This window comes from Leptodactylus fuscus, chromosome 3 (genome assembly GCF_031893055.1).
Source record: "Leptodactylus fuscus isolate aLepFus1 chromosome 3, aLepFus1.hap2, whole genome shotgun sequence".
Classification (NCBI taxonomy): Eukaryota; Metazoa; Chordata; class Amphibia; order Anura; family Leptodactylidae; genus Leptodactylus; species Leptodactylus fuscus.
In genome coordinates this window covers 1,351,719-1,369,142 of record NC_134267.1, presented here as the reverse complement: position 1 = coordinate 1,369,142, position 17,424 = coordinate 1,351,719, and the positions used below count along the sequence as shown (strand labels likewise).

Here is a 17,424-nt window from a genome sequence, read left to right as displayed (position 1 = left end):
TCCCGACTTACATCTAATGTGTGTATGGGGGAGGGGGGGGGTCCTGACTTACATCTAATGTGTGTATGGGGGAGGGGGGGTCCCGACTTACATCTAATGTGTGTATGGGGGAGGGGAGGGGGGTCCTGACTTACATCTAATGTGTGTATGGGGGAGGGGGGGGGTCCCGACTTACATCTAATGTGTGTATGGGGGAGGGGGGGTCCCGACTTACATCTAATGTGTGTATGGGGGAGGGGGGGGTCCCGACTTACATCTAATGTGTGTATGGGGAGGGGGGGGTCCCGACTTACATCTAATGTGTGTATGGGGGAGGGGGGGTCCCAACTTACATCTAATGTGTGTATGGGGGAGGGGGGGTCCCGACTTACATCTAATGTGTGTATGGGGGAGGGGGGGTCCCGACTTACATCTAATGTGTGTATGGGGGAGGGGGGGTCCCGACTTACATCTAATGTGTGTATGGGGGAGGGGGGGTCCCAACTTACATCTAATGTGTGTATGGGGGAGGGGGGGTCCCGACTTACATCTAATGTGTGTATGGGGGAGGGGAGGGGGGTCCCGACTTACATCTAATGTGTGTATGGGGGAGGGGGGGGCCCGACTTACATCTAATGTGTGTATGGGGGAGGGGGGTCCCGACTTACATCTAATGTGTGTATGGGGGAGGGGGGTCTCGACTTTGTGACTTTAGGAAAAAAGGATTGGGTTGTTAGATTTCAACATGCCTGATCCTTTGTTTTCAGAGGAGATAAGTCACTGCCGGTGGAGTCTGGCATCAGGTTATTATTACCTTCTATCTATCTACAGTACATGCATGCTCAGCTGAATAGGCTTGAGCTGAAATCTGCCCATTCCCTTGTGGTGCCGGTGCCCTGACAAATATCTTTTTATCACTGCACTATATAATGGATCTTCAGTTTTTATGTCATTGACGGCCGCTTTTGTTTTTTTACTTGTGTGGAGAGAATGCAGAGCGTACAAGTGTACGGGACATCAGGAGGGGTCGGTATCAAACACGAGTTTGAATGGCAGCGTTAGGCTTACGGTAAAATGGAGTTTGCTTTCTCAATCATTCAGTAATACTTGTAGGTCCAAATGTTGCACCAAAAGTACAACTATAAAGTGGTTGGTGCAATTGTGTATGTTCTGGTAGTAACACATGAGTAGTGACCCCATCATGGTGCGCAGGTTCATGCTTCGCCCAGACAGTGGTTTTAATTTTGGAGACAACCATGGGCCTGTGATCTGCACGGTTGCTCCATGTGCTAATGTTTGCATTATGTTTTACTCCACATTCATACACTATTTTCTCCTATATGTTGAGTGTTACATAAAGGGGTTTAATGCAGCAACATGTTGGTAATTTGTGTGGACAATCACAGCGACCCCTGAACAGACGGCATGAGACTGACTGACCTCAGCAATGTGAGAAACCAACATCACAGCGCCAAATACTACGTGCCTGGTGCAGGAGCGCAGGGGCAAATTATATTGTTTTATTTAGTGCAAAAAAAAATAGCAAATTTATAGCAGAATTTTAGATCACTTGAGCCTTTAAATCTAATGAAATAAGCGAAAAACTTGTATATTGTAAAACCTTAGAGAGCTCTGGTATAAGACACAATAAATACAGGGGTACGTGGGTGAATGCGAAGGTCTGTTTATATATAGATTGTGAATATCCCGTCGTAAAAATAAGCCAATCCGCCTGGAATTAGCGCTGCTGACATATTCTTTACACCTCTCCCGGCCACAATGAGCAATCAATCAGAAGAATGGAGGAATGCTTTTAAAAACAAGAGGACGACGGTATAGAGTGATACGTGGATCAGAGTGTAGCAAGCAGGCATGCAAGAAATGTTAGGGCATGTCTAATCCGTCTTAGCAAATAATGCTAATGGAATTAAAAGCTAGCCTAAGCAGCGTGCTTAATAGAGAGCCGGCCTTGTCACAGGTGCCCGCTCCAGCACAAATAAATACATGTCATGTGAATAGAGCTCGATTATTGTTGGCACATTCTGCTCACAAGTGTGGACTGTAATGTCCTTCCGTCATCCTCAATAAATATTGACTCAGAATGGGCAAAGTGGCTCCGACTTTTTGCTCCAGAAGAGAAGGTACGTCTTGTCCAACGCGAGGCGGCCGCGCAAATTACAAAAACATTTCTTCACCTTTGAAGTTTATTTTCCCGAGAAGGAATATTTCTAAGCAATGGCCTTTATCCTAAATGAGAGTGTTTGTGCATGTTGTATTATTGTAAGGTTTATAGATCTAGTAGATTAATATCACGGCCTCAATGGCTGCTACGGAGCAGAAAGACCCGGAGATTGCAGATATTTATAGGTCTGTCGTCTGGGCCCCAAAGACCCTCGGACACGTAAGAACAGAGTTGTCCAAACCCACAGATTTTGTCAGGACCCCACGACTACCCCATGTGTATAAGGGCCTCTGAACATGGCGATTCTCTTACGGCATTCTTGGAAAACCTGAGCATGCCTGGCTGAGTCAATGAGGAGGTCGAGAGAAACATGGCTGCCGACTGACCGTACTGCCGAAATCTACTGTCCGGACACCTGTAGAGTCTTATCCCAGGATATTTGCATGAATGAGAAATATATGAAGTCAAAAATGTAGAAAAATATGTTGGAAAGTAATCTCCAGTCTGTGTGGACTCACGATATATGGCCAACTAAGATGTCTGACAATAATCAGTATATAGCGTATACCTGCCTGATAAGCCTCAGAGAGCCATGTCCTATTACTACAGGAGAATCCCCATCACCATGAAAATTATAGACAACTTTAGAATTTTTTTTAAACAGATTTTTGATTGCGGGATTTAGTCCTATATTTTCTGAGATTTTCCCTCTGATGGGACAATGGTGTCCATTTCATGGGAGGTTTTTTGGCTTCCTCTGGATCCACGTGATCAATCCTGGGGGACCCCAATGTTTGTGATTGTTAGCTCTCCAGTAGTCAGACTTGTAAGACCCCGTGCACACAACTGAAGGTGCCAACTACTGATAGAGCAGCTCCTATCCTGCCCCGCCACATCGGAACGTAACCCTCCAGTGAAGTCAATGGGGGACAGAAGGCCCTTCCACTATACAATGGGCCCACCCTCATCCCGCACACTCACTTATGTACATATAGTCTTACACCTATGGAGTCTCTAGGTTATCCCTAGAACGCATACCTGGGGCCTTTTAGGCCTGCATGCTTAACTTTTTGCTCCATTATAATAAAAATTTTGCCCACTATTCAGATTTTAATTTACAATTTTGAAATAAACTTGTGAAAGTAATTTAAGTGTGTTTTTCTATATTATTTGCATGGGGGCTAAAAGGCCCCCAATACCTTAAAATGTATGTATTTTTAACGTCATGCGTTCTAGGGTTATAAGATTTGGTTCCTGAGCCGTTCTGTTAATCTGAAGTCTCCAGGCCTGACGCACAACCTCACGTCTAGAAATACCGGCAGACTTCTATACATTCTCTCTGTGACCCAAGACTGAGCCAATCCTGATCTGTAAGGAGACACAATCTGCTCCTTGTACTAGTTCATTAACATCTTTTAATAAGTCATTGGCAATGATGTAATTCTCCTTAGTGAAGTCCATTTGGCTTCTCCTAGGAAATCTTACACCTCTATTATCCATAACATTAATTAAAGAGAAAACCTTGTGAATAAGAAGCGTTTGGCCTCTGCCTTGTGATTAGACCAAGACAGTTATGTTAATGTCAGGCAAAATATGCCTTGAGTGACCTTAAGTTGGCGCCTGTTCAACATCCAGCGATCCGATGATGAGCCACAAAATGTGGAGGGCTCGGCCGCCACTGCCGGAACAGCTTCTGCTTCTTCTGCTTCTTCTGCTTCTTCTTCTTCGTCGTCGTCTTTTTTTTTTTTTTTTTTTAATATTCTCGCCTATTATTCCTAAATGCTTTAAATTAAATTTGCAAGTAGTGCGGGCGACAGCTTATCTGATTGTTTGCCGGTGTGATACCCGCTCGATTCCTGCTCCCACTGTGTGCCAACTGAAGATAAAATGAATAGCCGGGCTTCTAATAGCTATTTCTTCACTCCGCTAATTCTTATAATTGCTATGTCTGCGCTGCCTAATAATTAGACGATGTAAAATACAACTCATAAAAGAACGACACACCTCGCCATTTTGCGCTTTTATTTATTGACTGCACGCTGGCAACGGCATTTGTAGCAAAGTGAGATCTAATGACAGTAAAAAGTAACTCTCTATTATCTTGCAGCACCCCTACCCCTCCGAAGAACAGAAAAAACAGTTGGCACAAGACACAGGTCTCACCATACTTCAAGTGAACAATTGGTAAGTAATTTGACTTAGTGTTTATACACATTGAGCGCTCCCGCCTCTGGCAACCTGCAGCTAATCTTTGTGTTACTATGGCACGCCCTGTAATTGCCCATTTTCCCTCGTCGTTTACTGATGCAAACGTAATATGGCCTCAAGAATGTTTCCAGTGATATGAATGTTAATACTTCCGGACCAATATGACGGCAGTCTGATACATAGAGATTGCATTTACATTAAATTAATCCTGAGCAATGGCTGCCGGGGCGGCCCAAGGGATTGTACGGCCATTGGGGAGAAGGGAGAAGAGCCCGAGCTCCTATCCATCAGACATGGGGAGTTCTGTTTGTAGAAACACAGAAGGGCGCTTTCTTTCTTTTGTTAGTTTCTTGCTCATGGTTTGTCCCTTTATTCTGCTGTTGTTGGTTTTTTATTTGCAGTAATGTGCTAAAGTTCCAGGGAGGTGTCGAAAAAAATTCAGCAATTTAATAATGTCTTCAGAATTAGAAGTGGTGATGGATTATTTATGACAAATAACACAATGAAGTGAATGAAGAGAAATATAAATCCATCAATCTATGGTGTGACCTTTGCCCTTTGCCTTCTTCTCGGTACTTGCAGACAGATTTTGGCAGATCTGGACAGGGAGGTTGTTCCCACCGCCATCTTGGAGACCTAAGCCCAGATCTTCTGTGGATGTTTCTCCAATCCTTCTGTCTCTTCATGTCATCCCAGACAGACTGGAGGATGATGAGATCAGGGCGATATCTGTGGGGGCGGGGTCATCACTCCCAGGCTCCTCCTCCAAAGGGCAAAGGTCACACCAAATATTGATGGGATTTACATTTCTCTTTTCGTTCATTGACTCTACTTTGTTGAGAAAAATAAACTATTATGGCCTCTATTAATGTGCGGATTATTATTGTGCGGTATTTTTCCATTTCTGCTTAAAATTTTTGAACAAACAGTAAAGTCGACATCAGGGGCCCGATACAGTGAAAATCCCAACCCAATCTACAATTGTCTGCCTATTTAGGTCCCATCAGGCCCCACTATAGTTACAATCTAGTATTTAGGCGGTTACACCTCTTCTGTTGGCTATAAAGAAGGTTCTTCTATTTGGTTCATTTCTCCACTCTATAGAATATAATATTAAAGGGGTTGTCCATCCAGAAATAAAAATCCCCAAACCATTTCCAGTATTCTATAAAACAAATTCTCCTTATGGCGACTCTTCGCAATTCCCCCACCAGTCTCTACTTCCTTCATTAACCGTCATTAGTCCATTAACCCATTACATCCAGCGTTGACTTTTTCAGGAATGATTGAGTAATGGGGATCCAGGTACTTTGGGCCCGGGGTTGTGGCGTATTGGTGAGAAGATTGTGACTTTATATTAGAACATTCTAGACTGTTCTCTAAATATTGTTCCCTCCTTGGACAACCCCTTTAACATGGCCTGAATCTGGAGCTTCTTCCATTCTCCAAGCCATATGTATTTGTGGTTTGATTATGAAGGCCGCAGGATTAGCCAGACCCTGTGTAGGAAGTAACAGGATAAGAGACAACAAGCTGTAGGTTCCCCGCTGGATTCTTAGCAATGTCTTGTGGCGATTTATCTTCTGGATATTACAGGACGGCTAATACACCATGATGTTTGCTTAAGATCAATGCTTGTCATGGCTTCTCCCGCTCTATGTCCGATCACTTGCTGCAGATTTATTTGATGTTTCGATCTCCATAGCACATACATATATACTGTATATAGACCGAGAGAGCAGCAGGATCAGATCGTCACACTTCATTACATGAGATGTCACTTGTGTCAATATAATTCTGTGTAATCTCCAATGTAACACCTTCATGATAACTCGCAGAGTCTTATGTTATATCTGCCATTATAGGATTAATATCCAAAGTGCATTATCTGTGAGCGACAGGCAAACCGGCAGCCGTAGCCTGGAAAGGTTATCAATTCCTGTGACCTGAATTGCCTTGGGAGATCAATGTTCTGCTGTCCTATTAATCGCAGGGCTGCGGATACACCATGTTATGGCAATGCAAATATGTTGGAGTTGACACTTTGTAATTTTTCCGTTATGTCATTGTTGATTTCGTAGTGAAAGGAAGATCTTCCTTCATATCAGCCCAATAAAAAGAACATCAATGAATAATTAAATATTCGGGAAGATCATTTCAATATTTTATACAAGAATTTTCCTTCTAAGTTACAATGTATCCATCGCAGTTAATTGTTTTATAGCTTGCAGTGCGGATTCCAACATTTGCAGTCAATTATTCACTAAGTCAAGAATTATCAAAGGCGGAACTCCCATAGAGTCAAGTGATACCAGTGATATAGGGAAGTGGGAACCAGTGGCCCCTACTCAAGTGGGAACGTCATTGTTGTTGTAGGGTGTTAAAAGGTAATCCAGGAAGGCTTTGTGCACTTTCAGGGTTTGGGGGACCCCCTAGGGCTTTCCTTCTACACTGGATGCCCCTGAATACTATAAAAAGTACTAATATGTTCTATCACTGAAATATTCTACAAATACAACAAGCAAACTGCTCCGATTCCCACTTTAGCCATAGACCCAATACATTTTATGTACATGCCGGATGGTAAGAAGAGTGCTGACCCCTTTCAATGACTTAGGGTATAGTCCCGCCAGCAAACAGCTCTGATTATAGACAGATATAACATAGACAATCCTTTATTGAATAGTTTGCACATGTAATAGTCCATTTCTTCTATATCGGCCCTGAAGGAAAAATTGCAGCACTGTCCATTTAGAAACTCAATGCCGACTCCATTTTGCCTGCGAATAAATCATCCCTTGTAATGCTCCATATTGTAGGACATGGCCGCCCTCCTGCTGGTCATCTGGTCTCTCGAGATTTAGACCAATAAGCTCATGGCTGCTGCGGCTCTTCTTGTATTAAGAGGTCGCTGATGAGTTGACTATTTAAACAATTTCGGACTGGGGTTCTTCTGCCCCATCCAAGTCATTCCCAGGACCATCAATCCCAGGGAATAGACCTGAATAGACCTTTGCCTCCAAATTGCATTGTCTTCTGTTGGACGTGTGAGGTCCATTATTGGGTCACCAGAGAATTGGTGGGTCAGTGTGACCCTGCCTTTAATGCGGCAGTTCTATGTACAAGGTGTAAGGCAGTCCTCTTCTCTAAGCTCTTGTATAGACGTATAAGGAAGGCTGCCTGCTTTTCTAAGTCTATCTTCAGAATGTAGTTGATGAACTCAGGTTAGAGTAAATCTCACAATATAAACCTAACACAATGTTATTTGCCCCAGGGAACAGCAAACAAACCATTTTTGATTTATCGTGCCTTTGTTCGTCTCTGCAAGCAAGAACTTTCCAAAATTTTTGCTTTTCAGTCAAAAGCCTGAGCCTAACTTGTTAACACACATGTACATTTTTGTATTATTAATGACACGCTACTGTAAATCACTGTTGCAGAGATTAAATAAAATGCTGAAGGGCAGCCTGGGTGCAGATCAGTCATAAATTATTGGCAGCGACACAGCGTGCGGGAATACATGAAATGTCTAGAAAAACATAAACTCCCGTCTACTGTGATGCTACGTAACAATGACTTTGGCCTATGGACTCTCTCCATATGATGATGATGGTGGCAAGTGTTCCTGCTCGGGTCCTGTGCACATGGTCAGTCTTTGGATAGAGGCAGCAGGTTCCTCTCTCACATTCTCTGCTCTTCAAGCTTTTAATTTTTTTTACATTTTTTTTACTCTTATTTGAAATTTAGATTTTTTTTTTTTTTTATATAAATGCTGAATTGGATGAAAAAAAAAATCTGAATTAAAGGATTTTCCAACAAGATACAGAGGCCAGGGGAAAAGTATAGTATCAGTAGGGAACCACCAATGGACGTGCCAATTCCCAATACGATAGTGAAGGGCGCGCAGTTACTATATCTATATCCTGATACATTTATGTTTGGCCTCATCTACCACCAATACCTGGGAATGAGGTCCTTAATATAAAGCTCCTGCTATGCCATTATATGGTCTATATGGGCAATATCAAAGTAATACGGCATGCTATATACATTCATATTATATTGAAGACATAAAGGGTTATAGTATGACCCTATAGAAGTCTATGGGTGTCCTATAATGGCTGTCTAGGCCTTGAAGGTTGTACCAGGCCATGTGCAGGAGCCATAAGCCGACAGTTGTCCATATACCTTCTATAACGGTCAGCTCTTCTATTGGGCCACAGCTATTCCTTCCGACTCCGCTATATCTTTTCGGTTTGTCTTTGCGTACCTGTGTTGTCAGAGGGGAGAGGACAGTAATATCACTGACAGGTCTCAGGCAGCAGGTTGTCTCCCCAGGTGTTGAAATAGAACATTCCCAATTAGTTGGGGAAGAGACGAGACACCTCCATACACATACAATAGTCCGCTCGTTCACCCCAGATCAGCAGATATGATCTACATTGCATAATATTGAGCCATCTCGGCCTGTAATATAACAGCAAGCCTTAGCTCCATTTAGCTTGCCTGCCCTTCTGAGTCGGGGGAGGGGAGGGGGGTCCTTCATATTTAAAATATATTTTAATAATTTAGATCCCAGTTAAATTCCTCAATGAAACTGAATTACACGGCATGTAATTTACATGCAAGGAAAGTGCCCGGCTCAGCCATGAACTTCCTATGGGAATCTGTTGCCCTCCCTGTAAGTTTAGGCAGATTGTTCCCTCGACTAACTGGAATGAACTCTCTTTTTTTAATGTCTTTTCGATAGTCTGCAAATTATTCTTCACCAACCATTATTCATGATGAACTGTGTAAGCGTTTTAATTATAGTATTACATGGAGCGCTCCTTTTTAGGTCCCCAAATTACATCAATCAGCGCTGATCACCATATAAAATGCTATACAGTTACACATAGGAAAAAAAGTATTAATTGTAATCAGTCAAAAATGTTTAGCTTGCATATTGCCCCAGACAGACTTGGAGAGTTGCCAATCAGGCGATGTATTATTAGGGGAGCTGAACAAATAACTTACAGGCGTAGGAGCTGTTCTGTCTAGTTATAGCGAGATATTGTCAGATAATACCCTCGCTCCTCTGTATCTTTCTATCACTCTTCAGATCTATATATATATACACACACATATATACAGTATATACATGGTTGGATAAATGAACACACACACAGCTATTTTTACAAAATGAGCTTACTTATTATACAGATGTGAAACAAATGAAGCTGATTGTTAGTGTGTACCTGGTAGGGGCATCTGTAACCCAAGTTGCTTAGTTGTTGAGTATGGAGATACCTAATTATTCCAAAACTACATTTCAATATGCAAGACCAGAAAAAATCTAAAGACAGAAGCAGCTGTGGTCAAAAGTCAAAGCTTGACACAAGCGACTGAAAATCACTTTATGGAATAGTATCCAACCCCCCCACAATACTACAGCTTCTCAAATTCCTGCAGTGTTAAATGCAAGTTTAAGGGCACTGGTATCAGTGGAAACTGTCAGGAGTGCACTGTACAAAGATCATATCCATGGTGGTTCTGCAGTAGACAAACCAAAGTCAAGCTTTGACTTTAGACCACAGCTGCTGCTGTCTGCAGATGGTTTGCTGGTCTTTTCATACAAGATGTGATCAGTAAACCTCAACACACCTATCAACAGCTTGGGTTTCACCAAGAATGAGTCCCAGTCAGGGGACCGAGAACAGTACAGGTAATACATTTTATCAGTAGTATAAGTGACTCAGAAAAAAGAGGGTTTACTGGTAATAGCAGGGGTGTCGAGTAGATGTGTAAAATGGGAGTGTTCAAGTTAATTTGTCCAATGCTTGTTATATAGGTTGACCTGTTATTCAGTTGAACATAATCTTCTGCGGGACAACCCATTTAGCAATATGATTTTAGGGGGTTATTTCTGGCAGCCATAGTCCCTGAAAATAATCTGAAGACGCTTTGCCCCTATGGTGTGACCTTTAGTGTTCAATTCCTCTACAGCGCCACCAGAGGGTTAATGGAGCATTACATGATGCCCATGGAAATCATTGGTGTACAAATACACAAGCTGTGTCCTCTTGAGACTAGAGGGTTACTCTCTCCGATGCTCTTACAGATGATAGACCTGATCTAGGGGACTTCCTTAATTTAGTTCATTCAGAAGCCCTAATACAGTTTATTCCAAAAGTTTTCTTAAGCGTGTTCTGGGCTGCGAGAGGTTAACGCTAATGTTGTAACTTGCCATAGAATGTTCTTGTTTTCATTATCAGTTAGAATTCTCTCTTTGGATACATTTTTCTGTACCAGGCAATTTCCTCTCTCCTCCTCCGCTGCCCACACACACATTTCCCTCCTGAATATATTTTTAGTTCACAACTCTTAATACTCTGTGGGTCATATAATTAATCGTACGAGCACAAATGTGCTGCACATCCCGATCTTCCCAGGATATAGAAACTGTCGGGAATACGGGGATTGGGATGCGGCTTTCTCGGCACACTCTGACCTCATCCTTTTAGAAACCATCACACTTTAGAGGTCTGATATTTCCTGAAGTGTCTCTAGAATTATATTTGTTTCCTCAAGAAGGTAGAACAGACTAATAATATGGAAGACTCCATATATCCGGGGATAGAACTCACTGGGATTTCAGATTATTTTATATTATGTTAGTCCATGTTCGGATGGTCCATGTGAATTCCACATGAAATATAGTTTGGGGTTCGGGTCACATGGGTCAGATTTGCATATTATAAATTTGAAATGTATTTTACTAGAAGATATCCAAGGCTTTCTCTTGATGTCCGGCCGATGTGCAGCATCTCCACATTAGTATTAGCTCCATTATCCTATAGTGGAGGAGTTCTTGGGTTTTCTGTGCTAAGTAACATGTGACTTATGCGGCAAATTTTTTGCTCGGTCAATGTCAAAAATCTACCTGGATTTTTTATCCTGCAGACACCCCATTCAGATTGTTGTAGGATGTGATAAAAATCAAACCTGAAACATGTGAATAGATCCTAAAAGGAAAGTTGTCACCATCCCTATACCAATGGTCTATGTCCTGGTCGTGATGGAGCCGGGCTGGGGTTCTCATCCTCAACTAGACGTCAATGTTGTGAACTTTAAGTCGGGCATGATGTTCAGGGTGCTTCCTATAGAGGGCTGCATAACATATTTACATCTTGGGAGACAGATTTGCATAATCCTCCCATGTTCCCTTGCAGTGGAGCGACTATGGCTGTATAAGGCTCCACACACCTAATAGGTGGTTTCTCCTTAAGGAGGAATATTATCCCCATAATCTGGAGAACTTAAGGAATTTTGCAGACTTTATCAATTGATGACTTTTCCTTAGACTAGGTCATAAACTGAAGATCAGTGGGGATTCGTCCCTGAGCACCATTTCCACGTCACTGGCCATGTGCTCTTATGGTCATTGGTCACAAGGCCTGTTTGCAGTTTGGTCCCATTGAACTGAATAGGCTGAGTAGCTATACCAATACTGTAATCTTTTCAGCCAAATGAGCGATTCAAATCCTGGATGTTGGAGCACCATTCATCTTCATCTAATGACCTCACCTAAGGATAGTTTATGAATTGATGAGCCTGGAAAACCCCTTTCAGCAGCAGCCCCAATGTACCCGAATGTAGCCCCAATGTAGCCCCTATATACCCCAATGTAACCCCAATGTACCCGAATGTAGCCCCAATGTACCCGAATGTAACCCGAATGTAGCCCCAATGTACCCGAATGTTGCCCCAATGTAGCCCCAATCTACCCGAATGTAGCCCCAATGTAGCCCCAATGTAACCCCAATGTAACCCAATGTAACCCAATGTACCTCAATGTAGCCCCAATGTAACCCCAATGTAACCCAATGTACCTCAATGTACCTGAATGTAGCCCCAATGTACCCCAATGTACCCAAGTGTAACCCAATGTGCCCCAATGTACTCCAATGTACCCCAATGTAGCTAATACAGAGTTTTCATCAGATACCTTATGGTGACCTTAATGGGTCATTGTATTATTTATGGTCAGAACTTATTCGTCATGAAAACCAATTTGGCTTAAAGAATAGAGATGAGCGAACACTAAAATGTTCGAGGTTCGAAATTCGATTCGAACAGCCGCTCACTGTTCGAGTGTTCGAATGGGTTTCGAACCCCATTATAGTCTATGGGGAACATAAACTCGTTAAGGGGGAAACCCAAATTCGTGTCTGGAGGGTCACCAAGTCCACTATGACACCCCAGGAAATGATACCAACACCCTGGAATGACACTGGGACAGCAGGGGAAGCATGTCTGGGGGCATAAAAGTCACTTTATTTCATGGAAATCCCTGTCAGTTTGCGATTTTCGCAAGCTAACTTTTCCCCATAGAAATGCATTGGCCAGTGCTGATTGGCCAGAGTACGGAACTCGACCAATCAGCGCTGGCTCTGCTGGAGGAGGCGGAGTCTAAGATAGCTCCACACCAGTCTCCATTCAGGTCCGACCTTAGACTCCGCCTCCTCCGGCAGAGCCAGCGCTGATTGGCCGAAGGCTGGCCAATGCATTCCTATGCGAATGCAGACTTAGCAGTGCTGAGTCAGTTTTGCTCAACTACACATCTGATGCACACTCGGCACTGCTACATCAGATGTAGCAATCTGATGTAGCAGAGCCGAGGGTGCACTAGAACCCCTGTGCAAACTCAGTTCACGCTAATAGAATGCATTGGCCAGCGCTGATTGGCCAATGCATTCTATTAGCCCGATGAAGTAGAGCTGAATGTGTGTGCTAAGCACACACATTCAGCACTGCTTCATCAAGCCAATACAATGCATTAGCCAGTGCTGATTGGCCAGAGTACGGAATTCGGCCAATCAGCGCTGGCTCTGCCGGAGGAGGCGGAGTCTAAGGTCGGACCTGAATGGAGACTGGTGTGGAGCGATCTTAGACTCCGCCTCCTCCAGCAGAGCCAGCGCTGATTGGTCGAGTTCCGTACTCTGGCCAATCAGCGCTGGCCAATGCATTCTATTAGCCCGATGAAGTAGAGCTGAATGTGTGTGCTTAGCACACACATTCAGCTCTACTTCATCAGGCTAATAGAATACATTGGCCAATCAGCGCTGGCCAATGCATTCTATTAGCTTGATGAAGCAGAGTGTGCACAAGGGTTCAAGCGCACCCTCGGCTCTGATGTAGCAGAGCTGAGGGTGCACAAGGGTTCAAGTGCACCCTCGGCTCTCCTACATCAGAGCCGAGGGTGCGCTTGAACCCTTGTGCAGCCTCGGCTCTGCTACATCAGAGCCGAGGGTGCGCTTGAACCCTTGTGCACACTCTGCTTCATCAAGCTAATAGAATGCATTGGCCAGCACTGATTGGCCAGAGTACGGAATTCGGCCAATCAGCGCTGGCCAATGCATCCCTATGGGAAAAAGTTTATCTCACAAAAATCACAATTACACACCCGATAGAGCCCCAAAAAGTTATTTTTAATAACATTCCCCCCTAAATAAAGGTTCTCCCTAGCTATCCCTGCCTGTACAGCTATCCCTGTCTCATAGTCACAAAGTTCACATTCTCATATGACCCGGATTTGAAATCCACTATTCGTCTAAAATGGAGGTCACCTGATTTCGGCAGCCAATGACTTTTTCCAATTTTTTTCAATGCCCCCAGTGTCGTAGTTCCTGTCCCACCTCCCCTGCGCTGTTATTGGTGCAAAAAAGGCGCCAGGGAAGGTGGGAGGGGAATCGAATTTTGGCGCACTTTACCACGTGGTGTTCGATTCGATTCGAACATGGCGAACACCCTGATATCCGATCGAACATGTGTTCGATAGAACACTGTTCGCTCATCTCTATTAAAGAACATTTTGAGATAGAATTGCACACGGTTCCTTCCCACGATTATTCTTAATAGTCTCAGAGATGCAATATACTCCTAACAAGGAACCCTGGCGATGGAACCCCCAACATGGCGGCCTCCATTGTACGACACACCTTTCATTCAGTATTTGAACCTTGGCTCCGGTTCCTTTTTTCCTTCTGTTGCATGACTTGAGTCCTACACATGCGACATCTCTTCTAAAGCTTATCTAGCAAAATGACTTCAGAAGAAAAACGCACTTTCCAAACCTTTTTAGCTAAAATCTTTGAACCCCTGAGAACGCCACAAGTCAGGTTTTGGTCTGTTCTTGTTAAATCTCCCTAAGTGTGTTTACATAAAGTTTGACTTTCTGGTATTTCGTTGCTTGCACAGACCTGATCCACACCTATTTTGAGTCAACAGTGGCCAAAAATGGTGCAGAGCAATTAAGCAGAGCAAAAACGTAGCAGCGGCAAACTGAGAAGTGTGTGCCCTTGGAGACCTCGTCTCCCTTACATCATACTGCAGCCCCGGGCCATGCCTCCATAAAACAAACTGCGTTTTTAGACGTTAAAAAGCCAGTCTGAAATATTGAAAATGGGGCAAATGTTGCCTCCTTGTTGGATAAAACAATTTTCTCTTCTTAAAAAATGAAGGAGAGCCAGAGGCATGAGGGAAGGAAGTGCATTTGAAGGCATCTATTGGGCCGAGCGCGCTGTGTGTGTAAATGATGCATGGCTTTCTGTATCAGCATTAAAGGCTTTAGAGATTCTTTTCACTGGAAGGAGGCGGCAGCACACTTAAAATAAAATCTGGGTCATTTAACAGTTCCACTAATATTTTATAAGGCTTGTGTATTTGTGGATGCCAACCTGATAGACCGTGGGCTTGGCTGTGCCTTCTAATACTAATCTGCTTACTAAATAACAACATAAACAAATGCGCCAAATATGGCTCCCAGCTCTTTAGGCTCTTCCTATGTGTAGTTTATAGGATGAGGAAACGGATCCTATGTTTCTCAGCTCTTTCCTACGCAAAGCAATCTACATAGTCAATTGTAACTTCCACTAACCTGGAGCCATCTATATGTAGAGTTCGTCTTTCTGTTTGATGTTTTATTAGGTTACATCTCTCGTTCTATTTTACCAGCACATGTGACTGCGAGAAACTCGTACTATAGGAGTGTGCGGAAATCCAGAGATCGATAGATTTTATGTGAAAGGAGATTTCCAATTAAATTTCAACAAAATGTAACAAGTGTATAAGAATCTGCAACTTTTTCTGTACATTGGGGCAGGTTTATGTTACTTTTGTGATGCTAAAAAGCCACAAACCTCAGGCTTACAATGGTTTTTAATCGGCACTCGGAACAAACAATGTCGCAAAGAGATTAAACTAGTCCCACCTTATAGGAGGGCGCTAATGATAGATCAATGCCTGGTTTTCCTGAAACCTAGTGGCAAAATCTGCAGATAAATCTGAGCCAGAATATCTTCTCCAAAATTAAAGGAATCCAGTCTGTACCCACAAAGTAGCTTGTTGGAGGAGACCTAGTCCTTCTCATGATCCACATCCAGCTAGTACCCTCATAAGGGGCAACAGCTTTCTATGGACGGTCCCTCTTGCTTTAGGAGGAGTTATTCTGGCTTGGCTTTATCCCCTGACACAAGGATTTAGGAAAACCAGACAGTGATCTAGAAGGAGCTAATTTCCCAAAGGTAGAACAAATTCCTCTTTTCCACCAAGGAGGGCTTATTTGCAGAGGAGGACTTATATCCAGAAATTTAAGAGTATTCAGGTAAGAAATAGTTAATTTTTATCTATCAAGAGAATGGAGAGCCCTCAGCCACCCTTTGCTTGAAACTGTGGACACACAAACTTCATTTATCTGGATGGGACTGCCCAAGAGGTACCAACCATGTCTCGCTGTCCCATAGAATTAAATAGGTGTCTGTGCACATGCACAACCCGCATTCTCATGAAGGTCCCAGGGGTCAAGCACCCACCATTCTAGTAGTCATCCCCTATCCATTGCATAACTTAATACTAGAATAGCCCTTTAAATACCTGCTCAGACATTTTCAAGGTGGATACAATTGTATTAAGTCTAAACAATCTTCTTTGAGCCAAATCAGCAGCACAATCTCCCTCTGTACAATGTATCAGTCTGGAGTCCAAGCTGTTTCCCTCATAGGGGATTGTCCAGAGTGGATACATTGTAACGAAGGTATATTATATACTGTCAGAAGATCTATGCTGGGTTTAGCTTCTAGATATAAACAAGAATCTTTCCATTTACTAACAGTATATTGAGATTTGGAAAATGTTTCAGGATTGAAATACAATTAGAAAGTTATAAAACCTACGTTATACCACAGGAGGAGCTGAGCAGATGGATATATAGATTAGTAGGGAAAGAATCAGAATAACTTTTATTTCATACCTTAAAATCTCTCCTCATTCTGGGCTTAGCCTGGCAAATACTCCATGACAATAAGTGCGGAGAACATTGCATTGCTAGCACATTGGATTCCTCCCACATGTTCCTCGGTGTAGGTATACAGATGCAGAAAAGTTAACCTGAGTTTTTGCATCGTTGATACATTGCTGCAGCCTGAAATCTTATCACAAACAACAACAAAAGTCCATGAAAAGTCTTTGAATTTTTTCTGCAGAATTTCATTGACAGCAAATTGGCAATTGATCCTCTGTCAGAAACTTGACTATGACTGTGCTACGTTTGTACCTAGCAGATGTAACTTGACTATAGAAGGCACAAAAAACTGACTTTGACTAAGATGGCTTGGGCTACATAGCAACTATGGTCACGACTTCCATCATGTGGCAATGAACATTGTGTTGTCTGTCACTCCATCAGTCACATAAGTGATTGGAGTCTGATTGTGACCTGAGATTTCTTCCATTTGCAAAAAGATTGAGAACTGTAGAATTTTTTTGCAACTAAAAGCTACAATTGCATCGCCCTCATGGTCACAGTGCAGCTCCATACAGTAGTGAAGGCGCCACAGGGCGGCATGGCGATCTTAGATAACACGATAAGAGTCACAGCTGAAGGTGCTGAGGAAGAACAGAAGAGTCTGCGCTGGTGACTGGTGACCCACCATAGTAGTCAAGTCCTAATATCTGCTACAGAATGAAGAGCAGCTCTGGAGGGCAAACTGCTGCTTTAGAAAGTGAAATCCTGCGCA

At 43.0% G+C, this 17,424-nt stretch overlaps 1 protein-coding gene across 5 annotated transcripts in view; it reads left to right on the top strand.

Annotated features, from left to right (window-relative positions):
- The window catches only part of MEIS1 (Meis homeobox 1), a 138,010-nt gene that overhangs the window by 102,189 nt on the left and 18,397 nt on the right, over window positions 1-17,424 (top strand). For all 5 annotated transcript variants that reach the window (XM_075266954.1, XM_075266952.1, XM_075266956.1 and 2 more), the window contains one exon: window positions 4,269-4,345. In XM_075266954.1, coding sequence (XP_075123055.1) covers window positions 4,269-4,345 — 77 coding nt within the window. The remainder of the gene's footprint in view (window positions 1-4,268; window positions 4,346-17,424) is intronic.